The sequence below is a fragment of the Sphaerodactylus townsendi genome, linkage group LG07 (assembly GCF_021028975.2).
Source record: "Sphaerodactylus townsendi isolate TG3544 linkage group LG07, MPM_Stown_v2.3, whole genome shotgun sequence".
NCBI lineage: Eukaryota > Metazoa > Chordata > Lepidosauria > Squamata > Sphaerodactylidae > Sphaerodactylus > Sphaerodactylus townsendi.
In genome coordinates this window covers 35,425,230-35,448,526 of record NC_059431.1, presented here as the reverse complement: position 1 = coordinate 35,448,526, position 23,297 = coordinate 35,425,230, and the positions used below count along the sequence as shown (strand labels likewise).

At 42.0% G+C, this 23,297-nt stretch overlaps 1 protein-coding gene across 2 annotated transcripts in view; it reads left to right on the top strand.

Annotated features, from left to right (window-relative positions):
- The first annotated feature begins 270 nt into the window (after positions 1–270).
- SCAMP1 (secretory carrier membrane protein 1) overlaps positions 271–23,297 on the top strand; it is a 39,629-nt gene continuing 16,602 nt past the window's right edge. The window contains exons 1-5 of one of the 2 annotated variants that reach the window (XM_048503661.1): positions 271–527; positions 11,278–11,355; positions 19,440–19,538; positions 19,933–20,044; positions 21,208–21,336. In XM_048503661.1, coding sequence (XP_048359618.1) covers positions 471–527; positions 11,278–11,355; positions 19,440–19,538; positions 19,933–20,044; positions 21,208–21,336 — 475 coding nt within the window. In that variant the 5' untranslated portion in view covers positions 271–470. The remainder of the gene's footprint in view (positions 528–11,277; positions 11,356–19,439; positions 19,539–19,932; positions 20,045–21,207; positions 21,337–23,297) is intronic. The other variant, XM_048503662.1, reaches the window with a different exon arrangement.

Here is a 23,297-nt window from a genome sequence, read left to right as displayed (position 1 = left end):
ACTGGTTAGAAAACGGGGAAAGTTACATTAATAAGACTTCCCTCATCCTAAATCCTTAGAACAAAGAACGGCTTATCAGAACAGAAGACGGAACCCTTCAAGACGTATGAAAAAGGAAAAACAAAGTCCTTCTCGCGGAGTAAAAGCGCACATTCTCCCCCTCTGCCGCGTTACCATCCCGGTTACAAGCGCTCCCTCCACGCCATTCCCAGTTTCCAGTCACAGAGTCGTGGCCGCCGCGTACGTCATTTCCGGGGCGGCCATTTTTGGAAGGGGGGGTGTCCGAGCGGCCTATCCGGGGTTTAGCAGGTGGGACTCGGGTCGGATCGGCTGACATCGCCGGGGGGGGGTGGGGGAGGGGTGGCAACCTCGGGGCGCTCGACGAGAGCCGCTGTCGCCGCCGCCGCCGCCACCCCGCGCACCGCAGCGCTCGACCGGCCCTGCCTTCCTCCCTCACCCGCCCGCCCACCATGTCGGATTTTGACAGCAACCCCTTCGCGGATCCGGACCTTAACAACCCCTTTAAGGTAAACGCGCTGGGAGGGGGGGAAGCTGTGAATACTGTATTTTGGAGGCTGGTCCCAGTTTCCTAAGCTTTGTGAACGTGCGTGTAAATCCCCCCCACCCCTCCTTGTGAGGTAGCCTGTAAAATGATGCCTCTGCCCTGCCCCACCCCCTTTCACTTGGAAACCGGCTCCTTCCCACAAGCCCCGCTGTGTTTTGCCGGTGAAACTCGGCTGGGAGGATGAGATGCTCTTGCGGTGTCTCGAGGCTCCACAGCAGCCCCGCTCGGTTTCTGGTCGCCCATCCCGCAGCGGCTCCTTGGCCCTTCAGTGCCACTCAGAGCGGCCTCATTGGAGCGAAGGTGCCTCCCCTTCCTCAGGCTCTCGCCTTTCCTTGTCTTTCCTTCTCCCAGAGAAAGAGTTAATTGTATGCCTTTAGCGTGGGATGTGAAGGGATGACCAAGGCTGGTGGATACTGCAGTCTTTTAGGGCTGTCTGTTCCCAATGGATGAAGAAGCCTTCTTGCTAATCTGAGCTCAAACCAGGCAATAGATTTCGGGAACTCCATCCTCTTCCTCTCTCAACCTTAAAGGAGAATAAGTTCCCAGTAGTTTCTGAATCTAACACACAAAATGGATGTTAGGTTCTGGAACAAAGTCTCTTAAGAACCACTTATTGGAACCGCCTCTTAACTGTCCAGGAAGAAAACGACTTTCTTTTTGTGTGTGCCTTTACTCTTGATTGTAGCCATATTTCTTGCTGACAAATGGTGTGATGTTAGATTTGTGTTGTTAGCTTCAGTTTGAAGCCAGATTGAAGAAAAGCTAAAGTAGTCACATATAGAGCTTAATTTAATTCCTGAACCTAAATCTGAGCAACAGAATACACATTGTTCATTTTTACAACTGCCTCCCCCTTTTGGTCTTCTTCATGTGAGATTTAATTACATATCTTATAGGATGGACCTGTCATCTTGAACACTGTGGAACACTATATGCATTGATAATGTTACATAAATAATCATTCCAAGAATCTCATGGAATCTCTTCTTCGTGCCATTATAGTGCCAGTATAAATTCACTGTGCAGCAGTCAGTACATAAAATAATAACATAAACAGGTATAGAGGAAAAGTGTGTCATACTAACACACTTTGTGAGTGAAGGGTACGATCTGAAAATCCCATCCCATCTCCCACCCACTAAAAGTCTGCTATCCTAAGACCACTACTTGAGCCCTGTTGAGTAAAATGAAACTTACTTCTGAGCTGATTTGCTTAGAATGCTTCCAAAATTTCATCTGCCAGGATTCATTGAACTCTCAGGGTTAAAAGCATGTTGATTTCTTCTCCATTTTCCCCTTAGCTGACAGTGGCTGTCAACAGTTCTTCCTTTCTGGAGCATACAGAGAATGTAATCCTGAGAACACTTTCTTAGAAGGCCCAGTGAATAAAGTTGGGGTTTACTTTTGAGCAGGGGCGTACCTAGGCAAACTGGAGTCCTGGGCAAAACCTGAGTTTAATGCCCCCCCATGGGCGGCCACCCTCCCCCACCGTGACCAAACCTGGGTGGTATCATCATTAGGGTCTCACGAAGATACTCTGAAATTTTGGTGCTGCTACCTTAATAATTGCATCCCTGACAACAGGCACCCCCTAAATTTCCCCAGATTCTCCTTTTAAATCCACCCCTTCTGCCAATGCTTGTTTTGTTTCTTTCCTTCATTCTCTCCTTGCCTAATAAAGGTTGTTGTTGTTGTTGTTGTTGTTATTATTATTAAATCCACCCCCTTCGGCATGGATTTAAAGGGAGAACCTGAGGTCCCCAGTTTAAACATTGAAAGTGATGCTGTTTCAGGGTGAGACAGAATCCACCCCAAAATAGCATCACTGTCAATGTTGTTTAAACTGGGGACCCCAGATTCTCCCTTTAAGGTGGATTTAAAAGGAGAATCTGGGCGCTCTAGTTTAAACACCATTGAAAATGATGCTGTTTGGGGGTGGATTCCAGCATCACTTGTTTAAACTAGGGAGCCCATTTCTTTTAGTTTACAAAGTCATATTTTTGAATGCTTGGAGAGTCCCTAAGCTGTTTGTGGATAGCTTGCTTTTGCAGCTTTAATTATCTGCGAAATGTCCATCCACTATTAGCTATGGTAGCCTTGTGATTTATAGCAAAGCCGACATGGCATATTTTTTAGAGACTTGGCTGCGGGAAGGTGGAGGGGTTAATCTCTTCCAGCTGTGTATCCTGCATAAATCTGGTGGGTGGGGCGGTGATGTTGTTGCACTCTATAAGGGCTCTATCCCCCAAATAGTGCCCTACTCAGGGCATTTCTGGTATTGGAACCGTATATCTAATGGTAGTACTAAAAGACAGGACTGGAATTCTACCCTGCCATGACCTGGATGGACAAGGCTAGCCTGATCTCATTAGGTTTCAGAATTAGTGTTGACCTTTGTTAGTACTTGTCTGGGGGATCACCAAGGAAGTCCAAGGTTGTTAGGCAGAGGAAGGCCACCTGTGATGTCTCTTGCTTGGAAAACCTCATGTGGGGTTGTTGTAAGTCATCTGCAACTTAATGGCACTTTACACATGCACACAGGCACCACCTACCCCGCTGCCTAACATTCTCCCTGCCTGAGCCCACACAAGTGGTTTTCAGGGTGATGTTGAGTAGGCCTAGACTGATGGTCCTGGGGGATTTCAGTGATTATAATGAGGCTATGTTGTCAAGAGTGGCTCACAATTTCATGTTCTTCATGACAGCCAAGGGCCTGTTTCGTATAACTGGTTCTACACACTGTGTAGGCCACAGTCTGATATTTTGTTCTGAACTGGAGGAATGCCGTCTAAGGGTAGAGGTATTGATAATGGGGTCCTTTGACAGATTTCTGTTTTCTCAGATTTAGATAAGCAGGGACACCAAGACTTCGCAGAGGGGAATCTATTGAAGTGATTTGTCCCCAAAGCCAGATGGATCTGAATGACCTGATTGATGTCTGGAATGAGGAAATGACCCAGGTGGTTGACATGATTGCTCCCAGGTGCCCTCTCTTAAATGCTAGAGCGCAGGTAGCTCCTTGCTTTACTGCAGGCAATGAAAAGGCAAGGGAGACACCTAGAATAACAGTGGAGGAAGATTTGGGATGAATCCAATAGTACATAGTGTGTGTTTTTTTGCCACCATTTGCATCTGCACAGTGTAGGCCAATGAAGCTGTTCTGGGCAGTCAAAAGTCTGTTGGCATCTGGCCTGCATCAGGAGTGGGATTGTTCAGTATCCCATTTTGTTCAGCACTTTCAGGTAAAGTCCCTTTCATCATCATTTGGACTCAACGTTAGTATTGATAGGGTCAGATCACGCCGGTGTACTTTGTCCAGTTGTTTGGGATAATTGCTGTTTATTTGGTTTGAAGATATGAACAGAGTGCTTGGATGTTTGAGGCCTATCACCTGCTTGTATGACTTTTGCCCTTCCTGGCTACTTAACTGGGGGTTGGCTAATTAGTTCCAAGAGGTAATTAATACCTCTTAAAGATAGGAAGCTGTTGCCACAGCTGTCCTTCCTTTTCTAAAGAACCCTGCTCTCAGTACAGGACATTTCAGTATCTATTATCCAGTCTCAGATATTCCATTCTTGAGCAAGGTGATTGAGTGGGTGGTGACTGCACATTTCACACTTTCCTGGGTGAGGTAATTTTTCTGGATTCTTTCCAATCTGGTTTTAGGCCTGGTTAGGAGACTGAAATAGGAGTATGCACCCAGATGGATGATCTTTTCCGGGAGATGAACAGAGAGAGTGCAGTTCTGTCGATTCTACTAGACCAAAGGTTGGGAACCCTTGGCTCCTGAGCCTCAAATGGCTCTTTTCTGCTTGTTATGCGGCTCCCGCCCGGCTGCCGCCACCACCGCTGCCCACCACTCATTCCCTGAGGCTCAGGCTGGCTCCAGGTTGCTGTTCAGGCAGTCAGCTTGAGCCTCTATCTATGATTTTCTTAAAAGGGCAATTCCCAAAAGACTGCTTAAAGGGGAAAGTTTCCCCTTTAAGCAATCTTTGGGGAATTGCCCCTTTAAGAAATTCAGAGCAGCAGGGAAGAGACCAGCCGAGGGCCGCAGCCAGCACAGACCTCGGAGGAACCCCATGCAAGGGCTGCAGGCTGGGGCACCCCTCGTTTCCACGGGGGCTGCCTGGCTGGATGAGGAAGAGGGGAGATCTCCCCTCTTCCCCAGCCAGCCAGGCGACCTCCGAGCAAGAGAGGAGCCCCAGCCAGCACCCCCCATAGGAGGGCTGCAGGCTGGAGCACCCCTCGTTTCCATTGAGGCTGCCTGGCTGGATGAGGAAGAGGGGAGATCTCCCGTCTTCCCCAGCCAGCCAGGCGACCTCCGAGCAAGAGAGGAGCCCCAGCTAGCAGCCCCCTAGGAGGGCTGCAGGCTGGGGCACCCCTCGTTTCCATGGAGGCTGCCTGGCTGGATGAGGAAGAGGGAGATCTCCCCTCTTCCCCAGCCAGTCAGGCGACCTCCGTGCAAGAGAGAAGCCCCAGCCAGCAGCTCCCATACGAGAGCTGCAGGCTGGGGCACCCCTCTTCATTTTAAATGTCAAAAAGTATTTGCTTCTCCAAGTGTTTTCTTTTCCATGGAAAATGGGTCCAAATGGCTCTTTCGGTTTTAAAGGTTGCTGACCCCTGTACTAGACCTAACAGTGGTATTCTTCTGCCCTGCTTTTCCCAGATGGGTTTGGGAGGTACCATTTTATGGTAGTTCCAGTCCTATCTGGAGGATGGGTTTCAGAAGGTGATGCTGGAGAACTGCTGCTCTCTCACAAGATTCCATCTTGTCCCCTATGCTGTTTAACAGTTACATGAAGCTGCTGAGTGAAGTAATCCAGAGATTTGGGCTGGGTTGTCGGTCACCAATATGCAGGTAACCCTCAGCTCTTTATCACACTTTTGGCTGATCCCAGGAGGGTGTAGAAGTCCTGAACCTGTGCCCGGAGGCAGTTTTATAGTAGATGCAGGCTAATAAACCAAAACTTCATCCTTGCAAGACTGACACACTACTGGTGAGTGGAAGATCTTATCTGGGATTTATGAGCCCCATTCAGAATGAGATTGCACTCCCCTTGAAGGAACAGGTGAGTAATCTGCAAAGCTCTTCGACTGGGTCATTTCCTCATTCTAGACATTCAGATCCATTCAGATCTGGATAAGCAAATGGAAGCTGTTGGCCCAGAATACCTTTTACTGGGAAGAAAATATCTGACCATTGTAGTTACATCTGGATTAGATTGTGCTCTATGTGAAGCTGTCCTTGAGAAGGATTTGGAAATGTAATTTGATGCAGAATGCTGGAGCCAGGATGCTGACTGGAGGGGGTTGTAGGGGCCATATCACTCCAGTTTTGGCCCATCTACACTGGCCCTGTATGGTTCTGAGTGTTATTTCAAGGTGCTAGTGCTGCCCTATGTGGTTTAGGATCAACTGCCTGCAGGTCTGCCTTCTCCCTTATGAATTCACCTGACTGCTATGGCCTTATTTAGAGGCTCTGCCTTGGGTGCCCTTTGCCTTCAGGGATTAGGTAGGTGGCAATTTAGGAGAGGGCCTTCTTGGTTGTGACATCAAAATTCTGGAAATCTCTCTCTATGGGGGGGGGCGTTATCTGTCCCCTTCAGTTGCCTTCTTCTGCCAGTGGGTGAGGACTTTTTTTCATTTGGCATTCTGTCAGTGATCTCTCCTTCCTGTGTTTTAATTGTTATGTTTTGGTGTGTATTTTCGATCTGGTTTCAATTGTTTAAATTATGCCCCTTAATTTTAAGTTTTTAAGTTGTGATTTTATTTATTTTAATTTGTTAGCTGTCTTGGTGGTCCTTATGATAACTGAAAGGCTGGGTATAAATTTTGTAAAAGAAATACAGAGTTTATCCTATTTCATTTCAGCTCTGCTGGGCCTATTTTGTCCAAAGAAACCTGGGAGTTGTAGTTTGGTGAGAACACTGCTGGGGATTGTTTTCCAATGAGAGCAACAATATCTAGAGTACCCTGGGTCGAAGGAGTTACTTTAAAAAACCCACTTTTTATGGTGTAGATTTGTCCAAAAAGTCCTGCAATATCTTTGTGGCATCAGGTTTCATATCCTAAGAGCTACTTAAGGGGCCATGGTTTGCAGTAGTAACTATCAGGAGCCAAGTATAAGGGGCTTAAGCAGCCCTTAATATTTTAAATAACTTTCATGGTGGCTTCAAGCACATGTTGCATAGGAATGCGTTCTTTGCGTAATAAGCCTAAATGCAATCTACATTGTCCTCACCCTTTCACAATGCATGCACAAGTAACAAACACAGTAGCTCTGATAGAAAGTGTACAAGCAGGGACATGGTTTAACTTACTGGACAATATGGATATTAAAATCAGGATCCAGATTTATGCCTGCTGCACAAAGTTTTTTAAGATGAGAAACTTCTGTTTAATGTGATTTCACATACTGAAACCAACCACCTCCCAAGGAAGCCTGTTCCACTGAGGAACTACTCTAACTATCAAGCAGACAGTTTCTAAGTGGACATGAGAGCAGAGCAGAGAGCTGAGCACTGACTCGTGTCTCCTCCCCACCCCATTCATGGCCTGCCTAAATTAATGGAATCAGAATTGCTGTCTGATGGCCCTCTATAGCCTCTGCTTAAAAACCTCCAAAGGATAGCCCAGCAGCTCCTGAGGAAGCACGAGTCCACTGAGGAACTACTCTTAACTATCATGAAGGCAACCTCTAACTAACATTAAACTATATCTTTTCCCACAAAAAGAAGACAGTGCAGTTGTTCGTTCTTTGACAGATGCCGAATGTGTGTGCCTTCCTATGTCAAAGAGGTCCTGATTCTCTTTTAAGGCCAGAGAATTGTATTCAAGCGCCTTCATCAAAATCATTATCCTTTGCAATGTTAAACTTAGCTCTTTGATAAAAGAGCATTTATAGTGTTCTGGACAGCTATCAGCACCACTTTTGTTTTCTTACAGTTTTGTTTCCCTCTCCTGCTGGGGAAAACAAAATGGAAAACAAAATAGCCTTAAAAGATAATCAGAAAGTGCGGGGGTGGGGGGTGGGGGGTGGAGGCAAGCACTAGAACCCTGGCGGAGTCTTCCTCCGCAAAAAGGTCCAGAAAGATGTGGCATATTAATTCACACATCTTTCTTTTTGTGGAAAAAGGTATAGTAGCAGATCTTCACATGGAGATGGATTGATGATCTTTCCATGCCAGATTAGTAGGTCACTGTGTGACAGGTTTGTCATTGCTGTCCTAAAAATGTATTAGAAGGATGGTGTCTTAAGAATGTGAACATAGTGAAAAGTACCATGAATCCATGGAAGTAAAACATTGGTTCTTTCTCCTAATTAATAGTTCCGTTGCCACCACTTATTCAGAAAATGTCATGGATATGGAGAAGTGTTACATGACTTAAGACATGTGCTCCCAGAGTCACAAAGGAAATGTTAGATTAAGGGTTAGCTAAATTTGACCCATAAAATGTTTTTATCTGGCCTCTGGCAGCTATACTAAATATTAACCAAGCAAGTGGTGAAGAATTTTATGTGCAGCTTGACTTTTCAGTAAAACTTGGTGCTATTTTTTTTTTAAAAAGTAATTATGTCACTTTTTGCCATCTCTATGCAATCTCGGTTTTAAAAACATTTTATATGAGTCATACAAATAATTTTCCATTTGTGTTGACAGTTCCATTTTTTATAAGATTCTTCTTTCTGGTGTGTTATGCCGTAGACATATTGCCTGATTATAATAGTGAGTTAATTCTAATGGTTCACAACTTTTCAGATTATTGTCATAAGCAGTAAACATATAGATATAGGTTTATCTTCCACACTACCAGATAGTTTAGTATTCTGTTTCTCGCTCTTATTCTTTAATTCTTTAATTCACTACGACATTTAATAAAGAAGCGAGTGGGAAGACGAATTTCTGTAATGATTTGAAAGTGTTAGGTTTCTGCCTTTGTGTTAATTTCAAGAGAACAATAATTCACAAATGGATCACTTCAGTGTTGACATGTATCTTCAGAGTTCTGGATGAAATCCAAAACATCTTAATCAGCTTAAGACCATATTTTATTCTTGTGTTCTAAAAATAACACTTGTAGGCTATTGTGCTTTTGTGGTGACTATAATCAATGTCAGAGCACTTCCTGTTAGGGCAGCTCTTAAAGTATTTAGAATATACAGTTGTATGTTTCTTGGACCAACTGCTTGTTAGAAGCTAGCAGGAAGTATGAGTTTAACACATAGACACATCTTTCGCAAAGAGATGGTGTCCACTATATCTAGAAACATGGAAGGTGAATGTGTGAATCACGCAAACAACCTTTTTCACTAAATGTGAAGTGGCTCTTGGTTTGATGTCTTGCATTAACTGTGTCAAGAGGCAATTATGTATCTGCCAATCAAAGCCATGTGATTTGAAAACTAACTTACCTTCACACGAAGGCTTCTTTGCAAGGCACTTGGAATGATGGTAAGAATCCCATTACTAGTCGACATCACAGAGCTCTTCCCAAACCCGTTTATAAGAGAAATAAGCTACTGTTGTGGCTCCTGGCTTACCATTCCTATGCGCAGAATTGTTGGTTGACATTTCCTAAGTAGGAGCTCCAGAGTGCTCTCTTGTTCAAGGACTTATCAGTGTTAAGATGGAGAAGATCATTGAGAACACTTAAGTAGCTAAAAGGCAGAAGGGTGTGTGTGTGTGTTTTGCTGTATGAATTTGAAACATAGGCTCATTCCGCACATGCAGAATAATGCACTTTCAAACTGCTTTCAGTTCTCTTTGAAGCTGTGTGGAATGGCAAAATTCACTTGCAAACAGTTGTGAAAGTGGTTTAAAAACGCATTATTTTGCGTGTGCAGAAGGGGCCATAGTGACATGGAGAGAGAGCTGTAACTGTGGTGAAAAGTAAAGAATCAGATGTATGACAGCAGGCCAGTAGGAGTGCCTCTTTCCTTGCACCTATACAATACTCTAACAGTCTTCAATATGGTCTTTATACTTTGTGTAAGTGTTTTTGCTCTAGAAATAAAATATTGTTCAATGTGTATTTCAGGAACTGAATTCATAATACATTTGAAAAAGAAAAATCTAACTTCAGTCCTTTTTCTTGTACTGCTGCTACCTACAAAGCAGTTTCTCCACCAGATAGCCTTCTTGGCCTGAATGAGTGCCTGTATCTTCTCTGTTGTTCCCTCTGTGGAACTTGTTCCTTGAGAAGACTGTGCATCTTTAGAATTTTTTAAGAAGTGCTACAAGGCCATTTGATTTGCCAGGGAATGGAGGGAAGTCTAGTGTTTCTTCTCTTGCAGAAGAAGAATGAGGAAAGGGTTTGGAACGACTTCTTTCTCTCTCCAAGTGCAGAAAAGTGTCTGAGGCAGAAGGCAGCCCATGTCTAGTTCCAGGAATATTGGTAGCAGAGAACAGTGCCCAGGCATGAGTCCTTAGTGAGCCAGGACTGAAAGCTGATTTGAAAAGGTTTAACCCGCTGTCTTAATAAAGAAGAAGTGGTTGGACTTGAAGGAGGCACACCCTGAGTTGTCCTTTGTCTGAGCCCAGCCTCCCTTTACAAAAAGAGCAAGGATCCTCCTCACACACTTTAAAGGTGTTTGAGTGGGCATATGCATGTGAAAGTGCAGGAGGTTGGTTGTTCTCAGAGGCAAAGTTCCTATTTCTTCCTGCCACTCTCCCCCTTTAAGTTTTTAACAGGTCCTCAGTTGTTGAATTCTAAAAGTGTCTGTTATAGCTGTGCACCCTTATAGAATTTGTACTCCCATGTTCACATGATTTTGCATTATCTTCCCTGTTTTGATAATAGGCAGGTAATATCTATGTCTGTCACGATAAAATATGCTTGTAAATTCCAATCTTTTATAGAGTAGATGTTTTTCAATTAACCCGTGATAGTAGTTCAGCTGAAAACTGAGCTCTAATCTGTATTTTGAGATGAAGCTATTTTTCTCATCTAAATCAGTGTGTGATGATGGGGCATCTCAAAATTCTGTTAATCTAGATTTATAAGAAGATCAGCAGAAAATGAGCTGGAATGCAGGTTAGGGCCAATATGGGCCAATATGAAAGGGACATAGGGACAATATGAAAAGCATTCTCTCTCTGCCCTAAATGAAGTCAAATCTAAATATGAAAACCTTCCACTGTATGGCAGTTAAGATTTTGCATGCTTTGCTGACATGTTTTTATTTTGCAAAACTTATATAACAATATAGTTCTGATGTGTAATATTTCCTAAATAGACATCAGTGATTGGATCAATCAGTGGTGATATATTTCTGTAAACTGTAGATTAAAAATCCTGTTCATATTCGTTGGGATTTAATGGTACTTATTCTTGAGTGAGTATTCATAGAATCAAGCCACACTGTCCACACTGGAAAGAAATAAAACTTTTGGGGGGGGGGGGCAATTTGTATAGTTTGGCTTAAGTTAGCGCTAAAATGGGAAGGTTAGAACTTCTGCATGTGTCTCGGGTATAATGAATGCAGTCAACTTTTCCCCAGTTGGTGTTTTCAGAACTGCTAGTTCAGTCATATTGTGAACTCTGGAAATTCAATCTTGTGGGATAATGGCTACAAACCAGAGTTAGAATGTTGTTATTGGAAATGGGATACATTGGCAATAATTGTATTGGTGGATGTGTTGGGATTGGTTCTATCACTTGGGCTGTGCATATTCTTGCTTTATTTCATGACTACCTCTCTCTTTATGTAGGATCCTTCAGTTACGCAAGTGACCAAAAATGTTCCCCCAGGACTAGATGAATACAATCCTTTCTCAGATTCCAGAACAGTAAGCATTTCTTGTTGTGTTAAACTTGTTTGTTATGGAAACGCTTTTAAAAGAAATGTTGAACTGATTATAATTTTACAAACCTTTAAAAGTAAAAAATTGAATTGATACTAGTTTTGACCAATTATGTTTGTGGCAACCTATTAAAGGAATTCAACCTTAATAAAATGCTAAACTGTCTTATTCAAGTTTGTATGTCATAAGCATAGATCGATGTCTGCTCAAAGTTCTATAACTGAGGAGGCAATGGAATTCTTACACTCCAAAATTCCATCCTGTGTACAGTTTGGCTTGCTCTATGCTGGAACTATGGCTTCTGTTATGAAACAAACATGATCCCAAGATGTAGATTAAGTACATATTTTTCATTTCCAAGTTATTCTAGTTATTAAATGAGCTGTATGCGTGGAGAGGAGGGAGAGCCTGAGGATTTTCTAGACTCATTCACACAAGACTGTGGACAAGATCTTGGTGGAAGGGAAAGGCAAGACTAAGCCCATGCACAAAACTCTAGGCTGCTCAGATAGATGCTACTCCAGTCAGTGTTCTTTTAGCTCCTATCATAAGTTACTGTGACCACGTCAAGAGGGTAGAAGAGATGGATGGCATCAGTCCAGAAACCCATTCAGCAGAGGACAACATGACCAGAAATTCTCCTCAAAACCTGACAGTCTGAAATTGAATTGAAATTGACAACAAAGCAGGGTAGACATGACTCTCAATCACCTCCAGTGGGTAGGAGACTAGCAACTTTCAGTCAAGCCTTAATTCTCTCTCAGTCGGACAGCTGGGTGATCAAAATGTTGTCTTCAGGCTACAAGATCAAATGCCTCAGGTTTCCTCCAGAGAGGATGCTGGTTACAAACCCTTTCAAACAATTCAGAACACTGGCAGCAGTACAACATCTATTAGACATCCAGGTGATTGAACCAGTGCCATCTTCAAAAAGAGAAGATGGCGTCTACTCAATATTCTTTACTATGCCCAAACTAAGTGAGGATTGGAGGATGATACTCGGCCTCAAGTACGTCAACAAGTTTGTAAGGTCAAGACACTTTGAATGGAAACCCTGAGGTCGATCTTGGAATGCCTTCAGCCAAGGGAGTTTCTAACCTTGATAGATTTGACTGAAGTGTATCTTCATATCCACATCTTTCCTGGACACAGGAAGTTTATCCAGTTCTCCATGAAAAGGCTCTCATACAGTTCAAGATGCTCCCATTCAGGCTAACGTCAGCACCTTGGGTCTTTTCCAAGTTGCTAGTAAATTTGGTGGTTCTTCTCTGGAAGAGCAACATCCACCTACATCCCTACTTGGACAACTTACTAATTTGCTCCTCATCTGAACTACAATTGGAGATCGATACTCAGATGGTTCTCCCTTGTCTTCAGACTCACGGGCTCCTAGACAATTTCAGGAAGAGTTCTCTCAAGCCAACACAGTGTCTGGAACATCTTGGTGTGATTGTGGACCCAGTGTCTCAGAAGTTCTACATCCCATGACAAGTTGCAAAAGATGAGGGAACAGGTGTTGTCAGTCATAAAGAGCAGACATTCTGACCTAATGTTCCTGTCTTCATTGCTGTATCTCCTAACATCCGCTATAGATGCAGTCCAGTGGGGCAGACTCCACACAAGGTATTTGCAACAGCTATTCTGTCCGTATCGGGATGACATCATTCAAAGAAGGCAGATCCGTATTCAGGTTCATTGGCCTCCGACCTTCAACAAGGGAAGTGCTTTTGGATTCTGGACAGAATCCAGATCTTCACGGATGCGCATCTCCAAGGATGGTGAGCCACAGTGGAAGACCTCCCAGCCCAGGGCCGATGGTCAACCGAAGAGTCCAAGCTCCCCATCAACAGGTTAGAGATGAGGGAAATTTTCTTAGCTCTTTGCGCCTTCCTGCCACACATCAAGAACTCTCACATCCTAATAAGAATGGACAGCATCACAGTGAAGGTATACATAAATCACGAAGGGTGATCCCACTCCTGGGCTCTTCACCGTGAAGCACTAAATGTATTATCTCTGGGGGAGAAGATTCTCTTATTGCTGCAAGTTGAACAAGTGGAGGGAGTGTAGAAGTGCCAGGTGAACTGACTCAGTCATCAGGACATCAGAGAGGGGAAGTGGAACTTCAGCAGGGAGGTATACTAGTGGATGACTCAATGACTGGGGAATCTGGCACTGGATCTGTTTGCCTCCCCCACTAATGCGCAGACGATTTGATTCTTTATCAGATATTTTCATCCACCTGCCAAAGGCACAGGTGCACTGACAATGCCATGGCCACAGTGTCGTCTCTATGCCTTTCCACCTCATCCAGTCTTCCTGAGACTACTGAGGGGGATCAGGGGCCTTCAAGTTGATGTTGTAGTGGTGGTACCATTCTGGCCAAGGCCTCCTTGACTTTTCATGCTTCATCAGATGGTGTTCTAATCACCTCTAGAGGTGTGCCACTTCAGGATATGTTGCATCAAGGGCTTGTTCTTTATCCAGACCCTGACAAATGGAAGCTGATTGCATGATGCTTGAGCGGGACACGCTGGTAACGTCAGACAAGGTCATACAAACTATTGTCTTCTCCAGAAGGCATTCTACAAACCACATGTATAATACATAATGGAAAGCCTTTGTCAGTAGTCACACTGATCCCACAGGTATCTTAAATCCTTGGGTTCTTTCAAGATGGTTTAGACTCTAGCCTTATTCTACTCTGAGATGTCAAATAGCCGCTGTGGCCACAGTCTTTCTACACCTGGACGAATGGAAAACTACCAAGCATCCATACAAGTCCATTTTCTTCCAAGGAGCCAAGGCCCAGGATGCACCTTAATTACACCACTTTCCTACTTGGAAGCTGAACATGGTTCTCAACCATCTTTAAAAAAGCCACCGTTTGAGCCCATTAGCTACATACCTCTCAAATTCTTGAGGATGAAAACTGTTTTCCTGGTAGCTATAACATCAGCCCATTGGATACGAGAACTCTTGGTGCTCTCTGTACATCCAGTCTTGTGTTCTTTCCTTAAGGACAAGATCGTACTGCATCCAGACCCACCATTTTGACCTAAGATCGACTCCAGATTCCATCACTCTCATGACATATGTCTACTTACATTTGCTCCAAATCTGAAACCTCCTAGGGAAGTCATGTGGCATTGCTTAGACGTGAGAAGAGCCCTGATAGCATATGTCATTAGGACTTAACCCTTCCAGAAGACTGAGTCAATATTCTAAGCTGTGACCCCTCCAAACCTGAGCAAGGCAGTTTCCAGTATGTTTGTTCCTTGTTCTCAGATGTGGGTCGTTCATGTGATGGTGGAAAGTGCTATCATCTTATAGCAGTGTGCTTTTAATAGTTTGGAAATTTCTAGCTGTGTTTTGTTGGAATTGCTGAAGAAAGTCTGCTTTTCCCTTCCAGTGCCTCAGTGTATGTTAAATCTGTAAACTTTGCTGTAGGAATTGGCTTGGGTATGGTATGCTCATTGCAGCCTTGATCTTGTATTACAGCAACACAGAAGTCTCTCACAAGTTAATGACTAATTGGGTCAGTGAGTTGTCTTATCAAAGTGCTGTAAGACAGACACATTCTTTGTTCCTTACTGCAGTTAGCAGTTTGAAACTTTATTTTTCTTATACTTAGATTTTAATAGAATCTTTCTAAAACTATATGCTACAGTGCAGTAAACCAAAAACTGACTTCTGATCTGTTTAATATGCTAATCTATTCACATAAGAAAAAGATTGCTATTCTTCTTCGAAACTCTCTACTGACATTTTGTCGGCACTAGCAAACAGATTCTGATACTTAAATACCTCCTGGATCTAGGCATTTGTATTCTGGATATTAAGCTTGTCCCTTCCATGCTTAAACCATTTTGCTATGCTTGATATTAGACTTACATCGTTTAAAAGAATGGATTCAGACAGATTTTTCTCCAGAAGAACATAATAGTAAATTGTTCAGTTTTTCATGCCTTGCCTATTACTGTTCCTGGACCTGTTAAAATCAGCCTGGATGAAGACATTCTTAATTATATCTTCAAGTTTATAAAATGTGCAGAGAACACAAGGAGATGATAATCATCCAGACTTCACAGGTTTTTTTGCATTAAATTCTTACATATTTTATGAATTATTGTAAAATATTGCTCCTTACAAATGTCAGATACATTCCAGGATCCAGAGAGTTATTTTAGGTCCCCAGGATCTGCACTTAAAAGTGAACTGTTGGCATTCCCCCTTCTGAATTTCAGACTCACATCCCATGTCACAAACTGCTTTTGAATGACTTCCAATAGTATTATTTGCTTTCTTAGTGGTTATGACAATACATGTCTTTTCACAATGATATTGAATTTTGCAACATCAAAGCACTCGATAGAACAATCACTTCCACATTTATAAATCGTCTGCAGGAAATCATTTATGATTTAATTTTAGCAATATTTGTGTTTGTACTTTTTGCTACTGATTATTATTTTGTACATTTCTGAGACAAGTTTATTTCCTTAGAAGATTTAAAATATCGTTGTGGATCTTAACAATGTTTAACAGATGTGCTACAGTACAAGATCATGGATCATAAAGATCAGGGACTTTACCAGGTCATTTGGGCTTCTTTTTTCTGTGTGTGGTATCCCTACATATATTACTGAGCCATGGTCAAGAAGTTGATGCCTTTGGTAAAATTCAGAAATCCTCCTGCATCATTTTCTCCACCATAATTATTACATTAACAGCATAGGTGCTAAGGATCATAGAGAGTGTAGGACAGTAAATTATGTTGCATTGGAGCGAAGCATAGTTGCTAACGGCCATATAATGGTATATTTGTGAAAAGGAGATCTGGATTATAGGGATATTTAGGGTGGAGTTGATAGGTATTTTTACATATGGGATATTTACAGCAGTTAAATAGTGGCATTTGGGAAAGTGGTGTAGATCATAGAGATGGGAGGTTTTTGTGTTCATCTTGAGTCCTGGGTAGATAAGGGAAACTGGCCATAAGAGGCAATGGTGATAGTTTGGAGACATAAGCAATGGAAGAGAAGCAGAGCGGGATCAGTTCGTGAGAGATATCTTTAGATATTATACTGTTTTCTTATTTGCACTCCCTTCTAGTCCAAACTGCCAACCTTGAATTACAAAGTTCAGTATGACCATTGGGTATGGGTACATGTTGTGAGGTCAAAAATTTACTGGTACTTTTTTCCCCTTGGAAAGTTTTTACATTTTTAAAGATATATTGTTTTATAAAATAAATAATAATCATAGAATGATGCTGTAGGCAAGCTTAACAGTTTCATAGTTGCAATAAATGTCATTACAGTGATGATTGCTAGGAATGGTGTGACAAAGTACATATGCATGTTACTGATTCATAATCTGGAATGGAGGCGAGGACATCTAGAAAAGGAGGGAAGCGAGAAAAGAAAAAAAGAAGGAAACAAAACAAAAAACCTAAAATTACAACAAAAACAAAATTGGTAGACAGGCCAGCAGACTGAAACCGATGCTTCCTCATAGGCCTGGCAGAACACCTCAGCCTTACAGGCCCTGCAGAATTGAGCCAAATCCCACAAGGCCCACATCTTGTTTGACAGAGAATTCCATCAGGCTGAGGCCAGAGCTGGAAAAGCTTTGGCACTGCTTGAGGACAGCCGGATTCAATGAAGGACCTATAGGAACACCGTGGGGGAGAGTTGAGGATTGGCCACGAGAGAGGGGAATAGGAGTTAATGTATATATGGCTCAAAAACGTGGCATATCTCTGAGGCTGGCTCTGCTGGTTCATGGGGACTGGACTGGACAGGCAGTGGAAGCCAACTAAGGCCTGCTCCAAGCTATAGCCTGTTCCTGCACTGACCGACTCAGGCATGGGCGATGGGTTCTGGTCTGGGCAGCACAGAGCCACGTGGTGACCGCCCTGATAAGTCACCTCCCACCAGCACATTTGCCCCTTGCCCTGGCAGGGTAGGCAGGGCTGCACCAACTCCAGAGATGGGTCTGCTTCCCCTCCACTGTAGGTTGGGCTGTTAATCTCTAAGAAGTGTTTTTAAGTATCCAACTGAAATTGCAATTCTGTGGAATGATACGCTTATTGCAAGTGTCTCTCTCACTGGTTCATGCTATAGCCAAATGTTAAAGATGGTTTAAGGAGCTGTTCCTGCTTAGTTGTCCTTGGCTAATGGAGCTAATTAACATATGCAACGTTGCTGGGATAGGATATAAAGAATCAATGGAACAATCAGTCACGGAGCTCTTAATCATGGTAGGTAGATAGGTTTGTTCTGTTTGCAGCACCCAGTGAAAATACTTACGGAAGCTACAGATTGTAGTGGCTGCCTCAATGGGAAGAGCATTCCTTGATTATTGCACTGGTGGTGTGTCTGATTTATGATTATATAGCATATGCACATATCCTCTAAAAATGAAGTGTCTATACTTCCCCTTAAAACCATTCTTCTTCTTTTTTATTATAATCTTTTATATTTTTATTATAATCTTTATTAAATTCAACAAATAATAATAGACATCATAAACATCGTCATAATAAACCATAACCAAAATAATAAACTAAAAACAAAAAATACTATTGACTTCTCACTAGAAATTAAACTAATTTTCATCCTCCTTACGACTTTGTGTTATAAAATTATAATAATTATTTAGTCCTCCTCACTATCCCTCTTCACTATTAATAACTCATTAGCTATGTGTCACGCAACGCGTGATTGGTGTTTGGAATATGCTGCCACAGGAGGTGGTGATGGCCACTAACCAGGATAGCTTTAAAAAGAGTTTGGGCAGATTTATGGAGGAGAAGTCGATCTATGGCTACCAATCTTGATCCACCTTGATCTGAGATTGCAAATGCCTTAGCAGACCAGGTGCTCGGCAGCAGCAGCAGCAGAAGGCCATTGCTTTCACATCCTGCATGTGAGCTCCCAAAGGCATCTGGTGGGCCATTGCGAGTAGCAGAGTGCTAGACTAGATGGACTCTGGTCTTATGTTCTTATCCTAAACTTAATATACTTTCTTCTCCATTAGTGCTGTAAACACAGTGACAGATACTGAAAATCTTTTCTGCTTTTAATATAGTTCATCAGCAGGTCCCAGTCTTCTTAAAAATTATCCCAGCTCTTATATTTCATTAATGTAGACAGTTTAACTATTTATTGTCGAAGGCTCTCACGGCCGGAATCATTGGGGTGCTGTGTGGTTTCCGGGCATCTGTGGATGCATCTGTGGCTGGCAGATCCTCTGAAGATGCCAGCCACAGATGCAGGCGAAACGTCAGGAGAGAATGCTGCTAGAACACGGCCATACAGCCCGGAAACCACACGGCACCCCAAGTTTAACTATTGCTGCATATTCTGTCATTTTATTTATCCAATCTTCTATTGCAGAGATTTCCTCAGATTTTGAGTTCTTCACTGCTGAAATCATATACAGATACATGCTGCTGAAATCATATATAGTACCAATTTCTCATTCCTCTTACTGATAACAGAAACCAGCATGTGTAACAAAAACATCTACGGTCTTAACATAAAGTCCTATCTCAAAATACTTTTCATTAACTTATAAATATCTAACCAAAAATATTTTATCTTCTTACACCTCCGCCACACATAAATAAAGGACCCATGCTCTTGTTTACATCTCCGACAAATATCAACCTATTGTTATTCTTGGGTACAGTCAACTAAGGCTGTAGTTTTAAGCACAGTTACTAGAGAGTCAGTCTCACTGAGCTCAGATGTTTAGGATTATGAGCAAACATGCTTAGGATTGCAGTACATGTTTCTTTCAAACAGATGACAGCCCTTGTAAAATATTGTATTATACCTGCTGCCCAATTTAAAATCTCCTGTGTTGAAACACAATTTGAGTAAATATCAGTCATCCAGAAAATATCAGTAAATAATAAATGGTATATTCTTGCTTTATTTTTCAATTTTCATCAGTATAAAATGTAGTAAATGGAAAGTTTACACATGTAATAAATTATACAAATATTCTTGAAGTTAATCTCCAGGCATCTCTTTAAAGATTCTTTTTGCTTTTGCTAGCCACCACCAGGAAATGTCAAAATACCCAATGTGCCCAGTACACAACCAGCTATAATGAAACCAACGGAGGAACCGCCTGCTTATACTCAAATTGCAAAGGTATATCTACTATTTATTTATTACTTTTATTTAGTACTTTTTCATTCCTCTCTTCCTCCGAGGCAGCTGAGGCAGCTTATAACTTTGTTAGATAGGATAGGCTAAGAGGAATGACTGGACCCAAGCCACTTACAGTCATGGTACACACAGGTTTGAACCTTGATATTTCCAGGCCTAGAGCAACATGCTGAGCGGAATAATGCACTGGCTTTAAGTATTATCAATGTTATTGGTAACTAAGGCACATAGCAGTTTCCTGAGAGTAAGCCTTATTGAATAAAATAGGAACTATTCCCGAGTAGACCTGCTTTGGGTGGCCCTGAAGAATCTGAAAATGTGGGATTTAATTTTTAATGCTTTTTCTTTTACAATCTCCTGATACATTTTTCCCCAGGAACATGCCTTGGCCCAGGCTGAACTGCTTAAACGCCAGGAAGAGTTGGAAAGAAAAGCAGCCGAATTAGATCGCAGGGAAAGAGAAATGCAGAGTCTCAATCAACAAGGAGGTTTGAAATCTTCTACAAAAATAATAAACTTCATTTCTCATAATCATTGTAAAAACAGGAACCATTTAATTCATTGCATGCAATTGGTATCTGAACTTTGAGGCTGATATCCATCTTTCCTTCAGAACAAAATGACATTGAATATCTGTTGTTTTGTGCTTGCCTGATTATACCTGAAGCATCAGAGTGAAAATATGGAGCTGTTTTGTGTAAAATTTGAAAACCTCGCCTGATAGCATTTGCTAATAAGTTTATTTGTGTCGCTGGTGACCAATATCAAGATTTATATCATAGTGTTCCCTATTATTATATAAGGGTATGAAAGGTTGATAGTGAAGAAATCTAACAGGAAGAAAGTTGATTCATTTGAAATGTAATGTTAGAGGAGAGTCTTTTTGCATATCATGGACTGCCAAAAAGAAAATCAGGGGCCAGATCAAATCAAACCTGAACTCTCCCTAGAAGCTAAAATGACCAAACTGAGGTCACATTATGAGAAAGAAGACTCACTGGAAAAGACAGTAAAGCCAGAAAAAATTTAAGGCAGTAGGAAGCATGAGAGATGGATTGACTCACTAGCAGGGGTCTGCAACCTGCGGCTCTCCAGATGTTCATGGACTACAAATCCCATTAGCCCCTGCCAGTATGGCCAAATGGCCATGCTGACAGGAGCTGATGGGATTTGTAGTCCTTGAGCATCTGGAGAGCCACAGGTTGCAGACCCTTGCACTAAAGGAAGCCATGACCCTCAGTTTTCAAGACTTAAGCGAAACTGTTTGGGATAGGGTGTTTTGGAGGTAATTAATTCACGAGGTTGCCATAAGTTGGAAGTTACTTGATGGCACTTAATAATAGGCGTATATTCGATTTAAAAGTGTCCCTAATTAAACCTGAATAGCTGGACAAATAGTAGCATGTGAACAGAAAATCTCTGAATCATAATAAATTGCATTTTGACTTAACTGGAAGGACATATATCATTACTTCAAAAGACAGATTCAGTTAGTTAAAACGTAAGGAAAACCAACTGTGTTTTCCAGTAATTAATGCATATTGTTCATATGTTTGTTAAATAACAAGACTTCTTGAAGCTTACTTTAGGCCTTACAAAAATATTATGTATGAAGTAGTCATAAATATTTACGAAAGCTTTACTTTCGCAGGAAGGAAAAACAATTGGCCTCCACTGCCTGGGAATTTTCCAGTGGGTCCCTGTTTTTACCAGGATTTCTCTGTTGACATCCCTGTAGAGTTTCAGAAGACAGTAAAAATTATGTACTACTTGTGGATGTGTAAGTAAATTCCAATTTTAAGCACATTTAGTGTTTGAATATTGCATTTACATAATGTTTGTATCAGTGTTCCCTCTTGCTAATAGAAGAATTGCTGGTAGACGGGAACCTGTTACTTAAGCTAACTTTTAAAAGATTTCAAATGTGTAGGCGTTTATGTTGAAATTTTAAACATTTGGCAGTATTTTAACAAATAACATAAAAACTGGGTGAAACATAAAACTGGGTGAAAAGAAAAAAGTGATCAAGGCTTTTACTATACACTTACAAGAATTATTTGCAGTTTTTGTTGGGAAAGAAGCTACAGAGTTGTGCATTTTTGAGTTGTAAAGTGTTTAAAATATGCCTACTACTCGCTACCCACTAAGTACCGTATGAAGATGTATCAGTGAAACCTATTTGCAATAAAATATTCTCATATCTCTTCATTCACTTCTGTTCGTTCACATCAGTAGATTCTTTACCCACACTCTCTTGATTCATACATCTCTCCATTTCCAAAGTGTTTCCTGTCAGTAGTATACTAACACGTCTCCAGATTTTATAATTGTAAATGGATGGATGTGTGTCCACTGGGGCTTGTTTTGCAAAGTGCCATGTCTGAGTTCTTTCATCACTTTGTCCTTTAAGCTGCAACGACACAGGTGGATTCTACATGGTCCAAAAACAGTGCTGTGAAAACAGTGTAAACCCTTTTACACCATTTTCACACCACTGCTTTTGGACCATGCGGAATCCGCCATGGTAGCATCCATGTAGATGCTACCACCCTATTAACCAGGTCATCATTGTTGGTTAAGAGTCGATCTAAAATAGCTGATCCCCTTGTTGCCTGTCCCATCTTCTGGACCATGACATTGTCTACAAGACAAGTGAGGAATTTGTTGGACTTTATAGTCTTGGCAGAGTTTGACTCCCATCTAATATCTCCCATTATTACTATTTCTTTCCTTTCTGAAAGTTTGATCATCTGTGTTAGGAAGGCATAATCCAACTCTTTAGTCTGGTTTGGGCATCTGTAATAGACCCCCACAATAAGATCACTGTTGTTTCTCTCCCTCTTAATTTTTACCCACATGGTCTCAACCTGCTTCCAGGATTTCAGTCATAGACCTGCTCACAGGTGTAATCATCCCCGACGTATAATTCTACTCCTCCTCCTTTTCCCAGTTGGTGTATTTCTTTGAAATAGGTTATACCCTTAAAATATTACATTCCAGTCATGAGACCTATCCCACCAGGTTTCAGTGATGCCTATCTAAACATATAATTGCCTAATGTAGTGACGATACACCTCTAGCCAATCACTGCTCAGGACTCAGCCGTGTATGAAACTGAGTCCTGCACAACGATTGACCCACCGCCATCCTCACCACCTTCCTTCTTCCCAAACATCAAGCCACGACTGCTGCCTGCTGCCCCACAAGCCCAGCATCAGCCTTCCATTCCCCTGCAATCTCCCCCCTCCATTCCTTCTAAAGCCCATTTTATTTGAGAATAAAATGGGCTTTACTGCTAGTTATATCATACAGTGTGTTAAGAGTTTGAGTTTGTCTGCTCCACTCTGTCCAGGAAATCCTCATTCTTTTTAATAGGCTGAAGAGCAGATACTTGCGCCTCAAACTGCTGGACCTTTTCTGAAAGCCAGTGTGGTATAGTAGTTAAGAGCAGGTGGGTTTTAATCTAGAGTTTGATTCCCCAGTCCTCTACCTAAATGGCAGAGGCTTATCTGGTGAACCAGATGTGTTTCTGCACTCCTACATTCCTGCTGGGTGACCTTGGGCTAGTCACAGTTCTTCAGAACTCTCTCATCCCCACCTACGTCACAAGGTGTCTGTGTGGGGAGAGGAAAGAAAAGGAGCTTGTAAGCCATCTTGAGTCTCTTTACAGGAGAGAAAGGTGGGGTATAAATCCAAACTCCTACTCCTCCTATTCTTCATCTTCTTTTTCTTCCAAGAGAG